The sequence below is a fragment of the Cyprinus carpio genome, chromosome B3 (genome assembly GCF_018340385.1).
Source record: "Cyprinus carpio isolate SPL01 chromosome B3, ASM1834038v1, whole genome shotgun sequence".
Classification (NCBI taxonomy): domain Eukaryota; kingdom Metazoa; phylum Chordata; class Actinopteri; order Cypriniformes; family Cyprinidae; genus Cyprinus; species Cyprinus carpio.
Genome location: NC_056599.1, coordinates 38,338,320 through 38,352,275, shown reverse-complemented (window position 1 = coordinate 38,352,275; position 13,956 = coordinate 38,338,320). Strand labels below are relative to the sequence as shown.

The 13,956-nt window shown below is 36.5% G+C and overlaps 2 protein-coding genes and 1 pseudogene across 2 annotated transcripts in view; 2 read left to right on the top strand and 1 right to left on the bottom strand.

Moving 5' to 3' along the window:
* Positions 1–3,137, top strand: part of LOC109054840 (acidic repeat-containing protein) — a 5,282-nt gene extending 2,145 nt beyond the window's left edge. Inside the window, exons 2-6 of the mRNA XM_042720964.1 lie at positions 1,014–1,075; positions 1,187–1,255; positions 2,259–2,310; positions 2,414–2,450; positions 2,545–3,137. Coding sequence (XP_042576898.1) covers positions 1,014–1,075; positions 1,187–1,255; positions 2,259–2,310; positions 2,414–2,450; positions 2,545–2,596 — 272 coding nt within the window. The 3' untranslated portion in view covers positions 2,597–3,137. The remainder of the gene's footprint in view (positions 1–1,013; positions 1,076–1,186; positions 1,256–2,258; positions 2,311–2,413; positions 2,451–2,544) is intronic.
* Positions 3,138–5,708: 2,571 nt separating this feature from the next.
* On the top strand, positions 5,709–8,962 carry LOC109058641 (nitric oxide synthase-interacting protein). The gene is made up of 8 exons (XM_042720963.1): positions 5,709–5,855; positions 6,099–6,175; positions 6,274–6,379; positions 6,526–6,607; positions 6,698–6,833; positions 6,923–7,068; positions 7,444–7,560; positions 8,806–8,962. Exons 1-8 carry the CDS (start codon positions 5,800–5,802, stop codon positions 8,878–8,880), a joined length of 795 nt encoding a protein of 264 aa, XP_042576897.1. The 5' UTR covers positions 5,709–5,799; the 3' UTR covers positions 8,881–8,962.
* Positions 8,963–11,157: 2,195 nt separating this feature from the next.
* LOC122136609 lies at positions 11,158–13,956 on the bottom strand (annotated as a pseudogene).

Below are 13,956 nucleotides of genomic sequence, written 5' to 3'. Positions count from 1 at the left end.
ACAACTGGAAACATACGGTGAGCAGTCAGGGACAATATGTATGAAGTGTTCAAAGGATAAACTAGGGATGCAGCAGCACAGATGCGGAGAGGTAGCAAAAGAGAGAGAATCATTCATTCATAATTTACATATTCATGTTGATACATACAGGAAGTATCACAAGGGAACAGGCAATAAAGCAACTATCAGGAGACGCAAAATAGAACTGTTTAGACTGAATCCTTTTTCTGTTGTAAATGTATTTTTTTTTTTTTCCTGGTGTTTGTTTTTTCATTCTCTGTTTTGTGTAATATCTGCTGTGTCATCACATGTAAGCAGCACAATGGTGTTTTGTACAAAGCACCACATCCCGTAACCCCACTCTGAAACAAATAAATCAAAAGATCCTGTGTTGCACAGTGTAATTTCTGTTACCTCTGTTATTTTACCTTTAAATGAACAAAATGTTTTAAGCTTAAATTAATGTCCATTTTTGGCAAATATTGCCAATCACTATTTATCTAGATAGCATACTGTAAACATAATCGATAGAGAATTTATTAATTGTAGCCCAAAAAGTGTACTGTATTAACAAAGAAACCTAAATGCATTTTAAAAAGAATATTGTCATATTGTGATGATATTAATATAACATATTTATAAACCTTTATTTATTTTATTTATTGAAAAATATACAATAAGTGTATACTTTGTGTTACATGGTAGTTGTACTTTTTACACTTTTTGTGTTTGTGTATTTGAAGTGTTAATTTTCATATATATAGATAGATAGATAGATAGATAGATAGATAGATAGATAGATAGATAGATAGATAGATAGATACAGTTACTCACAAACATGTGGTGAGCTGTATATGTGCATGTGTGAATGTGAGAAAGAGAAAAAAGTGGTGTTCACGTAAGACTAACTCATGCTGTTCCTCATCACAATTCCCATCACACTTTTTTTTTAACATACAGCATATCAATAATAATAATAAATTAAAAAACACAGCTGACAATATATCTTTCAGATGATGACGATGATGATGATTATCATGAAGGATCCATTTGTTCACTGTGTGCCCACTGTGAGGTAGGATCCTCTGAGCTCTATTAATAAAGTGCACTATTAATTATGCCTTCAACCAGTCTTGCTTTGAATTTGGCCAGGATCCAGTAATTTCCCATTTCTCTCTCCCCTCAGCACTGTGACAGCTGTGATAAGTGCCCATGCAAAAAAGGAGACCACTCTGAACACTGCAACTTCTGTGATGTGAGAAACCGCCCACAAACACACATTTCCTAAATAATTACAATATAGTTTACTAAAGAACTCAATACAAAAAAAGCAAAGAAGTTCAGAAAAGACCAGCAGTGCAACTGTGCGCTGAATCATACATTCCATGATTACATTGTACTTCATTTTCTAGGCTTACAATCAAGTAAAATTAAAAAGTACTTGATTTACGTTTTAGTAGCTTTATTTTGAATTGATAGTCAAGTCATTGTTTTAAAAACTATTAGTAATTAATTAATTAATTGATTGATTGATTGTAATTTCAATTACCAGAATGAGTCCCATATTTTTCATTGAATCCTGTTATCATATGACAACACCCCCAGCAATTGCATTGCTGAAATTTTAAAGTCCTAAAGTTTTCTCTCCAAACTCAAGGTATAAAATTTATGATAAATAAGAGTTTTATATAACAAAAAACAACCCAACACCTGGCCCCAAACTAGTGCCTACTGAGTGATTAATGTAATTTATTATTTATTATTTCTTTTTATTTAATTCTGTTTTAGTATCTGGTCCCTTTTTTCTCTTAATACTGTTTTTAGGCTTTTATTCTCTAATCATGAAAAGTGCTTACAGTGCTCAATAATAATGCATTTATTCTTTGAAAGAAATTATAGTTTGATTTACAACTTCAGTTTGATTTTAAGAGAAAAAAAATCTACAAAGTGTTAATATATTGCACTTACTGTAGCTGTTGAGTGAAGCTAGAGGCCCTTCAGCTGTGTTTGTGCAGACAGACAGATAAGTGTGCATTAATGACATAATGACTTGCATTAGTCACAGCATGTGGGGGTCCAGGCCAGTAACAGTAAATGTTTAAATGCAAATTACATGGTTGTCTGAAGCTATACATGGCTAAAGTATAGGGTGTTCCTTTTTTCCTACAAAACCACATGCAGATATTTACACAAACAATTACTTAAAAAATCATTGCATGAAATTATCACGACACTTTAACTATCTTTTGTCTCTTCAGGACTGTGGAAAGTGCTACATGTGTCCTGTTTGTGAGACCGTCTGCAAGCCAGGTAAGAAACACACAACAACAATTTCATACATGCTATTTATTTGTTTAGATTGTGGACAGTTTCAAAGTCTGATGAACTAATAATTTTACACTTTTTTTAAAAGGTGGCTTTGTTGACTCTGTTTCTGGATCCATCTATAAGTAAGATAATATTCTCATGCAAATAAACCTGCAATATTAATTGTTGTTACTAGTATAGTCATAATGATATATCCTCTCTTCTCTTCTTTTTCAGGACTGTCGCAGACGTCTTGAATGATGATGACGATGATGATGACGACAACTAAATCCATTCATCACCAGCACGTGGCCAGAAGAGGAACGTGCAATTGGGCGTTGCGTTTCACAGATTTCAGGATTTACATTGTAGTGTTATGTTTATTGTCGTTAAGTTATTTTTCTCTTTTTAATGTTACCACATCACACGCTACAGTCTGGTCAATAAATACATATACGTGGAACTTAAGTAATTTCATTAGGCTACATTAAATTAAATGTATTTAATTGAACAACATTTCCCTTTTTAACAGGCTTGTTATTAACATCAGTTATGATATGAAATGTAATTGCAAACCTATTTGTGTTGTTTTGAGACTACTTATGGAATAAAATGAGGGAACGTTTTATTTATGTGTGTAAGTAATAATACTTTAAAAATACTTTCAAAACATACATTATATCAGTGTAGACAGAGTATAATTGTCTGTGAGGAATGTCCTTACTGTCTCTGTTGAATAGGTTGTAATGTTTTTCATTTTGCTGTCAATTTTTCCGCTGACGAAACATGATTTGTGATATGAAAGATGGGCTTTAAAGGGATGTTCATCCCAAAAAACAAAACTGTGTCATAGCTTACTCACCATCATGTTGTGTTCAATGTCATATGATTTTCTTGCTTCAGCAGAAAACAAAGGGAAATTTCTGAACTAGCAGGAGCTGGCCTTTAGATATTTGATGTCCAATAGTAAAAGTGTGCTAATAAGAACATAACTTGCACATTAAATATTCATACTACATAATATATTATTAGGCTCTCTACATGTATCATGATTGGTCAATACTCAGTGATGTTAAACTGTTTTCTCACAAATGTGACCAGCTCATGGCCATTCTCTATCCTACAACTTAGACAATTAGCAAACGTGTAGTAAAGTGGCCTTGGAGCAATAACATAATTATTAAGCATCTAAAGACACAAAGCTGGGAGGGTTCATGTAAAAAAGAGACTAAATATGTTCATATGTATATGCAAAATATGACTTAATATGTATATACTAATTATTCCATAGAAATCTATCTAAAAAAAAAGGTGAAGAACTATAACTATATTATCGTCTGCACACCAACAGACGACAAAGGCCTGTTTTGAAGCAGTTACATCATCTGCCACTTAAATGCCCGCGCTCTTTAACGCTGGGTGGATTCTGTTTAGCTGTCAATATTTTTATCGTTCATCAACAGGAAGAAAAAAAGCCATTCTTAAAGGGGTCATATGATGCGATTTCAAATTTTCCTTTCTCTTTGGAGTGTTACAAGCTCTTGGTGAATAAAGAAGATCTGCAAAGTTGCAAAGACTAAAGTCTCAAATCCAAAGAGATATTCTTTATAAAAGTTAAGACTCGTCCACACACCCGTAAAACGTCTCGTTCTAACACACCCCACATCTCTACATCACTATGTGGGAAGATTTGCATAACGCTGCCCAGATGTTCACACAAGGAAAGAAGGCATAAAGTTGCCGCACCTGCCATGTTGTGGAGTTGCTGTGTGTTTTGTTGAAGTGAAACTTTGTTTGGCCTTCCAAAAGAGGACATGACTAGAAATCAGTGGTTAAGTTGTATTACAACACTGTTTCAGAACAGTCCAACCCAAATATTTCGATGTGTGCTGCGCATTTTATGGAGGATGAAGACTGTTTCCAGAACCAGTAGCCTGCAGTGTGTCTGTGGCACAATGGTTGTTTCTATAAAGTTGGGCAGTATAAACTTTGCAAGAACAGTCTGGCGCTTCTGACTTACAGCCTGTAAGTACGTTTTTTATATTTAAATAATTTGCCAATGATGATTCAAATGTTGAGTTTTTGAGCAGTAGAGACATGGTTTTATGTTTACAGGATCACGCAACGCATACAAAAGACATGTTGTTGTTTCTCAGTAATCACAAATGCAGACATGCCTCGTTTTTATGTTTATGAAGAAACTCCATCTGCCATCAGACTTCTTAGGGAACGTGCAATCTATATGAAGCGACAGGGACACTAATCCACAAATTTTGTAAGCAAAGAAAATTCATCAAAAATAACGACTTTATAAAAGCTCTGTTGGCTCGGAACACAATTCCTTTTGTCAACAGTCGCCTCTGTGTCTCTCCATATAACCGTATGCTGCGAATACTCCATCTACCATCAACGTGCAATCTCTTCTGTATCAGCCGCGCCACAAGGATGTGCTGTTTCCGTATGTGTATTTAGCTTGATTTGATTTAGCTTTTGAAGAAAAACAGTGCAGATGGAGTATTCTGACAACAACGTTCATACCTTTCCTGGACCTTGACACTGTTATTTACTTGGCAGTCTATGGGTCAGTCACAGGCCTCCCGGTTTTCTTCCAAAATATCTTAAATTGTGTTCCGAAGACGAACAGAGCTTTAATGGGATTGGAACGACATGGGGGTAAGTGATTAATGACAAAATGTTCATTTTGGGGTGGAGTATCCCTTTAAGTTATTCGGTTTATAAACGTGCCTTACACTCCCTCTGACGCGAAATAAACCAATATCCCAAGTTATTCAGTTACATTGACTGAACTGCTAAAAGAGAACCGATGATGGGATGGGGACGAGCAGAGCAGCTGGTCTGAGTCTATACTGCTGGCCTGGGACACGCATCACAGTATGTTAAGGGGCATAACATTTCCATCACACGCTTGAAGTATTCGGCCAATCAGAACGCACTGGATAGCTGACCAATCACAGCACACCTTGCTTTTCAGACCGATGAGCCTTGTAAAAAGTGACGCGTTTCAGAAGGCGGGGACATAGGGGCATTAGAGGATTGTGGAATATAATGTGTTTTTTAACCTTAAACCGCATAAACACATTGCATTACGCTAAATACACTAAATAACGTCCTTTTTAGCAGATTCATATGACCCTCTTTAAAAAATTTAAAGGACATCATTCTTCTGTGTCTTTATCGATTTTATATATTAAAATTAGAATGATTATTATATTTTTTTTTTTTTTTGTTTTAGTTATTGTTATAGTCGCTTTTTGTCTTTTGACATGAACAGACTTTAGTCGTTGTCCTCGGCGTAACGTTACATTGGCTTTAACATTTCTATGGTCACCAGACCCGGTCCTGGAGGACATGTGTGTTGAGGCAAGCAGGAGCTAAACTCTGCATTCTGATGGACAAAGACTGTGCAGCTTTTGTGCATTTTCCAACGCTAAGCTGACAGAGGGCGCGAGCCGAACTTTAATTCTGAAATTTATGACGAACCAGGAAGTGGAGCAAAAAAGGTTCTTTCCGGTTCAGGACAATAAGAGGTAAACAGCAACTTCTGTGCTTATTCACGCACGTTCAAACTTGCTATTAATCTATTATATAGCAAATAGGGTTTGATTTATGAGTAGCTTCCGGCTTATTGTTGTAATATGTGATATCTGTTATGGCTTGCCTCGCTAGTTCACTAAGCAATTATCCAGCAATGGCCTACGTGTAGTTATGTAATACTGTGTGCTAAATCCGTTCACCAATAGCCTAAAAACAAATCATTTTATTCTGTAAAGGACAAGCATGACTCGACACGGGAAAAACTGCACCGCAGGAGCCGTGTACACTTATCACGAGAAGAAGAAAGACACCGGTGATGTATTCCTGCTGGTCTTATGTATTCATGTGTGTCATGAGATGATTGAAATGTGATTACAATGTCAAATTGTGCATCTCACTTCATATTTCCAGCCTCTTCTGGTTATGGGACACAAAGTGTGCGTTTGGGGAAGGACGCGATCAAAGATTTTGACTGCTGCTGTCTCTCCTTGCAGCCCTGCAGGGACCCCGTCGTCACGTACGAGACACACGTGCACTCATAGAAATGGTTTAATGCTGAAATTGTCTGCATGCGGTCTTAAGTGGTTATACTGAGTGTTACTGGACCATTTGCGTCTCAGCTGCTTGGAGACTGGAGTTAATGTGTGTGTGTGTTTACTGCAGTGAAGATGGATACTTGTATGAAAAAGAAGCCATCCTGCAATACATCCTTCACCATAAAACAGAAATTGCCAAGAAAATGAAGGTTTAAGCACTTTTTACAGATGTATTTTGCTCTGAATGTGAATGCCCTTCTCTGTTTGTCTAACACAAACACACACATGTTTAAACTCAGGCATATGAGAAGCAGAAACAGGCTCTAAAGAGTGAAGGCCAGCTGGAGTCCAAGTCTGAGGAGCGAGAGAGAGCTGAGAAGTTCAAACAGAGAGAGAACAACATTGTCTCCAAGCCAATCAACCCCTTTACCTCAGGTATGAAAACCAGACAAGGCGGTTTAAACTTGAGCACAACACAATGAGATTCCTGCTCGATTATGTGTGTATGCCTCATGTTTCTGTAGAGAAATCTGAGGACGAAGGAAGCCAGAAGAGCTCAAGCAGCGCCTCCAGTTCTGACACAGGAGCGTCCAGTTCCTCTTCAGCTCTGCCCAGCTTCTGGATCCCCAGCCTCACACCAGAGGCCAAGCCCACCCTGCTTAAAAAACCAGTAGGTCTCTAGACCTGTCACGTTCCAATCTTTGCCAGCCACATGTCCCTAACTTTGGGTCTTCAGTAGTCAGGTGTCAGGAAGAGCATTACACAAGAGGTTGTGCTTGCCCTGAAATCAGTTTGCTTGCCAAATGTTATTTTGGTCACTCATGATGCCCTTGATTGGTTCGTTTGTCCATCTCTCCTCCTCGTTCGGTCAGTTCTCCACTCTGTGTGTCCAGTAGCTTCTTGTGTCATGATTGTCCTCTTTAAAAGTATCTCACTCTGTATGAGGCACTCAGTTTAAGAAATACACCTCGCAGATATATTATATTAACTCTTTCTGCATCATCTATTATCATTGACTGTTTTTCCTTCTCTCCTGCTGTTTCAGTCAAAGACAGTGTTGTGCCCCATGTCAGGACGTCCTTTAAAGATGAGTGATTTGATTTCAGTGCGCTTCACTCCGCTGGACTCCAGTCTGGACAGAGTGGCCCTCCTCACACGCCAAGTAAGAAGCCTTCATTTTTGAGTTTTTCCTTTATGTATGTATTTATTTATTTATTTATGAGCTGTATCTCTCTTTCCATTTAATACTGTATACATACCTTTCAAAAATTTGGGGTTGGTAAGATTAGAAAACAGTAATAAGAAAGGCAAAACCAAAACAACAAATATTACAAATTTAAATGTTTTCTATTATAATTTTAACATATGAAAATGTAATTTATTCCTCATAGCTACATTTTCAGCAACCTTTACTCCAGTCTTCAGGGTCACATGATCCTTCAGAAATCATTATAGAGAAGTGATGTAAGAGCCGGTCGAAAATTGTAATGCGTGACAATTCAAATGGGTTCAGATGTTAAACAAATCATGATACAGTTGCTGGTGAGGGTTTATAAATGTAATTCTGAGGAAAACTGACTGCCTTCAGAAAAGTTTAGATGGTATTTTCTTTGCATCTTGCCTCAGTATAATCAAAGACTATAGAATATCCAAGATGTATAGTTTTGAATGGGGAAAAATGCAGCGCTCAGTATGGCTGCTCAATCGCAGGAAGCCCCGCCTTCTGAATGAAAGAGCCAGTCACTAATCAGTAAAGTTAGCACATCACTGCAGCTGTGTTAGAAGTCCTGGTTGCTGTAGCAACAGTCAGCATTCCGAGACGTGCGCTCAGGAATGCGCATGTGTACTGGCAGGTCTAGCCTGAGAAATAAGCTTTTTTAATTATGCTTTTTGAGCAAAAGAAACAATTATAGCCGCTTTTCCACCGAAATTACCTGGAACAATTTGTCCCAGAAACTTTTCCCCCAGACCTGTTGCTGTCTGGGTTTCCATCGCGGGTTAGTACTGAGAAGATTAGGCAAATAGTTTGGTGATGTAGGTCTGTATGCGTTTCTCAATACCAAGTACGCAAATCTGCATAATTCTGCAAACTGCAGCTTACTTGATAACGTCATTCAGCTCACCTTGGCTTCTGCAATTATCCTCACTGTATTTACAATAAGACGAAATATGATATTAAACAACACTGTCTCTTTTTTGTTTTCTTTTAAACACATTAATAGCAGCAGAAATGCAATTCAGGGAATGTACATACATTACAATGAAACAAAATATTATATCAAACAGTATTGCAGTATTTCTTTATTGTGTCTCAAGAAAAAAAAAACTGACCCAGTAGTACCCCAGAAGCAGTATCTTTCAGATGTTAATCAACTGTTCAGAAACTGTTTTATGTGGTCCTCCTCAGGACAGATACGTGTGTGCAGTAACCAAAGACACGCTTGGGAACTCTGTGCCCTGTGCAGTTCTTAGACCCTCGTGAGTTTGACTTTTAAACTGTTTACTCAGCAAGAATTGATCTGACTTTATACATTTTCATACATTTAGGCCGTGCCCCCCTCACTTTTAGTTTCTCTCTCTTTTTGTTTCCTGTCTTTCCCTCAAGGGAGCCGTAGTCACTATGGAGTGTGTGGAGAAACTCATACAGAAAGACATGATTGATCCAGTGACTGGAGACAAACTGAAAGAGAAGGACATCATAACCCTTCAGAGGGTGTGTATGAGAGACATAATGCTATAAAGAGTGTCTCAATGTTTTTGACTGGAGAAAAGTCAGTGTATAATGTCTGTGTTTTGCTCATCGGCAGGGTGGGACTGGCTTTGCAGGCTCAGGAGTGGACCTCAAAGCTAAAGAGGCCAGACCCGTTATGCAAGCATAAACAAGAGGATTGGACACCACTTTGACCCTGTAAATATTGTCATTCATTTTGCTGGTCCTTTTGTTGTCAGTTGTTTGGTGAGGGGTAATTGGAATGGATGTTGGAAGTTTTTTTTTTTTTCCTTCCCCTCAAAGATACTTTAATGTCATGTGTACACAATATACAGTAGATGTGCTATTTTTTTTTTTTTTAATAAATCATTCGTTTTACACACTTCGAAAATCACATTTGTCTTATTTTAATAGTTTTAAGAGACATTTAGGCTTTTTGTGGTCATAATGAGGTTAAAGTTCATCATGATCTTCTGCCAGGGTCCCATAGTCAGTTATAGTGCTGACTTTAATGAAATCCGTTTTATCCATGATCTCACTGATAGAGAGATGGACCATCCTGGCATAACATTTAACAACAAGGACACAGACACAGTTTGCAAAAAAAAGTGCAAAGGACAAAAAATGATTTAGCTGAACAAGAGAGTGACTGACTCTTTAAAAAACAACAAAAAATATCCATTATATATATATATATATATATATATATATATATATATATATATATATTATATATTATATAGATATATATATATATATATATACACAGTACAGGTCAAAAGTTTGGAAACATTACTATTTTTAATGTTTTTGAAAGAAGTCTCTTCTGCTCATCAAGCCTGCATTTATTTGATCAAAAATACAGAAAAAACTTTAATATTGTGAAATATTATTACAACTTAAAATAATAGTTTCTATTTGAATATACTTTAAAAAAAATAATTTATTCCTGTGATGCAAAGCATCATTACTCCAGCCTTCAGTGTCACATGTAACATCCAGTCTATCACATGATCATTTAGAAATCATTCTAATATTCTGATTTATTATGAGTGTTGGAAACAGTTCTGCTGTCTAATATATTTGATGAATAAAAGGTTTAAAAAGAACTGCATTGATTATTCAAAATAAATAAAAATTCTAATAATATATTTTCTTTACTATCACTTTTTATCAATTTAACACATCATTGCTGAATAAAAAGTATTGATTTTATTTAAAAAAAAAGAAAGAAAAAAAATTATTGACCCCAAATTACTACTGACCAGTAGTGTATATTGTTATTACAAAAATATTTATATTTTAAAAAATAGCTTCTTTTTTTATTTCTTTTTTTTTTTTATTTATCAAAGTATCCTAAAAAAGTATCACATGTTCTGAAAAAATATTAAGCAGCAGAACTGTTTCCAAATTTGATAATGAATCATCCTAAAAAAGTGATTTCTAAAGGATCATGTGCTAATGATCCTAAAAATTCAGCTTTGCATCACAGAAATAAATGATGATAATTTAATATTAAATTATTTTTTTTTTCTGTATTTTTGATCAAATAAATGCAGGCTTGATGAGCAGAAGAAACTTCTTTCAAAAACATTAAAAATAGTAATGCTTCCAAACATTTGACCTGTACTGTGTAATATATGTATATGTGCTACTGTGATTAACAATTAGACCTCTTATCAGAATGCAATATGATGTATTTGTGAGAACACTGAAATTAAAGCCCAGTCCACAATTTAAAAAAACAAACATGGCTTTATTTAGAATTCACAGAGAGAAAAATGTTCCACCAATACAGTGTCAGATCACTTTTGTCTCCTCCCATCTGTTGAGTCCCTGCCCCTCTTTCCCTCCCTCTGGCTTCATCTCTCCTCAGCTATGCCTCTTTTGTTAGTGATATGTTGAATGTTGAATTGTGATTTTTAGTTTTTATAAGTGGTATGTTGTTTTTTATTGTGATTAATGTTTCAATTTTTTCTGTGTTGAGTTCTTGATTATTTATCATGTGTCAGGTGGAAGATATCAGTCTATTTCTTAGCAATTTGGAGTGTCTGTTCATAAGGAATGTGAGTGTTCCTTATGATTTTGTTTCAAAGGACGAGAATGTGTTTGACAATAAATAAAACTTTTATCTGTCTCACTAAAATACCTGTCTTCATTGAAGCCTAACACCTGACTTTTGACTCTGGAAATGTTCCTACCCAACAAATGATGAAAATGAGCTTTTATTTTCATATTCAGTTTCCTATCTTCTTGTTTACACCCCAAATATGTTGCCCTCCCCTGTACCCAGATATGCCCGCATTAAAGTTCATCGTGTCTTTTGGTGAGATCCTCTCCGTAATTAGTCGCTTGGCTCCCGACAAACATGTTCCAGTTTGCCAGAATCTCCTTCTTCGTGATTTTGTCATCCTGATTAGTCAATTACACCAAGCAGTTGGAAGTCCATTGCAATTCATTGGCAGTGAATTAAAAGAAAGAACACAGAAGTAAAGATTAATTTTAAATAGATTTTTGATTATTATTATTGGCATTTATGCATTATTGTGAATTAATGACAACCACCCACATTGAAGTCCCAGTGAAAGCCACTTACGTTGTTTTTATCAGTTTCATGAATGAGATGGCGCGCCTCATTATCAGCATGGTCCACCTCTCCAGGGAGGATCCAATGAGAGACTTCATTGGCATCAAGGAAACCGTCCTAACAAAAAGCAAGCAAATCATGAATCTTAAACAAATATACGGAAACACTCCCAGGTGATGCTGACAGATTTCCTTCCCGCTGCATACCTTGTTCATGTCTCTGAACTCTGAAAAGTGTTTCTTTTCTGTTGTGACCCAATCTGGTTCATTCTCTCCATCTTCAGGGGTGAACATGTCCCCTAGGAACACAAGCACAGTTTCAATTCATCTGGCCACAAAATATCAGTTCTAATGTAGGCTTTCTTCTTTCCCAGGTGAACAGAGTAGACATTTACCAATGTATTCCTGCAGATTAATCTTGCCGTCCCCATTCTTGTCAATGTCTTCAATTGTTTCCTGTAACAATGAAGGATCAAAGTTCACAGTGATCTGTTTCAGTGCTTCTCAAGATGTCAGAAAGATGTTAAATGCTAGCAATAGATAGAAAAATTAATAATCTACAGTACTCATAGTAATTCTTCTGTCACTTGGCCAATTTTTATTAGTATTTTTTAACATAAGCATACATTCTGCAGAATCACATCAGAAACCCTCTTCCTCAAACCATTATTATTGTCAGATCACACAAGATAAACCTCTCACATAGTGAAAAGGTGAATGAGAGAATTTTGAGAAGTTTGTTTTCCTCCATGTGAATCTTCTCAAGCATGTATTAAACATATTTTTAAAGCGGTTTCTGTAAAACATGCTAGTATAAATGCCTTCTGCTTTACTCTTTGTACCTGTATCACAATGTCTCTCATGTGGTCAAACTCCTCTGGATGGAGGAAGGAAGTGAACTCTTCTCTGGTAGCAACACCGTCCCCGTCCCGGTCTGCAGACTTGAACCGTCTTTCATCTCTAGTGAGCATGGCTTTGTAAGTCTCCTTATCATCCACATCGTCAAACTCTGCATCTGGAATACAGTAAGAGTACGTTAACCGTCAGTATTCTTTAGTTCTGCAGTATGTATTGGAGTTTAAACACTAAACATTTTTGATCTATTTAAATGAAATACTAATTTATCCAAAATACAACTGTTTCATTTTGCGAAGATGTTGCACTGTTGTGCATAAATGTGATAACCCTATAAACAGCTTTTTACATAAACAGGCCACATAGTTAGAAGCCACGCCCAAATTCAAAGGCTCATTTTAATTACCCATGTAATATCCGTAGGTGGTGTTCTTGTACTCGATCCAGCCAATCTTCCCATCCTTGTTCTGGTCGTACTCTTTCCAGTGCTTGTCCACGTTCTCCTCGATGTACCTCCTCTGTCTGTGCTTGATCCAGTGGTGTAGCTCAGCATGACTGATGAAGCCATCCTTATCCGTGTCTATCCTATCCACAATCTTTCTGCAAAGGGAATATACAAGAAAATATAAAGTAAGACACTAATAATATTGTTATTCTCCTATTTACTGTACCATTCTCTCGCATATTTATTTTACCCTAGTCTCTCTTTGCTCTCTCGGGGCTTAGCTGGTCAAAGGTCTTGGCTTCCTCTTTGCCCGAGGCCTCGTGGTCATACTGGTATCCATGGGCATCATCATGAACATGGTCACTGAGGTCAGGCTTATGATGTACACGCTTCTCCTGTGCAGGCACAGCAACTGTGACCCCAACAAACAGGGCAAGTGTCCCTAAAAAGAGCAGCTGCATATTCTCCCTAAGGAGTGTGTGTAGAGAGACAGAGAAAGATCTGATCAATTCTTTCTGCCCTAGGAAAAAAAGGATTATGCACACTAACAGGACCCCAACAAATGCATAGCAATCAAAATGTACATTTATTCATCAGTGGTCTCATTCAATTTTTTTAAATGATACAACATAGACATTTGTTTTCAACTTTCTGAATAAGCATCAACTATTTTTTGTGTTAAAGCATAATAATAAAAGACAATAACAAATATATAAAATCTAAAAACAATGTTTTGTTTTATGCAGTGATTTACAGCATATAATGACTGTTGAACGAGTTGTACAAAAATAGTTGCCATTAAAAATAAAAACACATGTAAAGTATTTCATGTAAAACTGTATATATGACTTACCAAGCCTGCAGTGATTTCTGCGTGAGTACACCGTTTATCCTGAGTTGAGGAGTACGCGTTGGCACTGTTCTTCTTTAAAGTGCACGTAAAAGGGGGTGGGGCAGCCACG

Coding starts and splice junctions, on each gene's coding strand:
- LOC109058641 (XM_042720963.1), top strand. CDS start 5,800: ATGACGAACCAGGAAGTGGAGCAAAAAAGGTTCTTTCCGGTTCAGGAC. Junction 6,176..6,273: donor CGAGAAGAAGAAAGACACCG/GTGATGTATTCC, acceptor TCATATTTCCAG/CCTCTTCTGGTTATGGGACA. Junction 7,561..8,805: donor TGGCCCTCCTCACACGCCAA/GTAAGAAGCCTT, acceptor GGTCCTCCTCAG/GACAGATACGTGTGTGCAGT.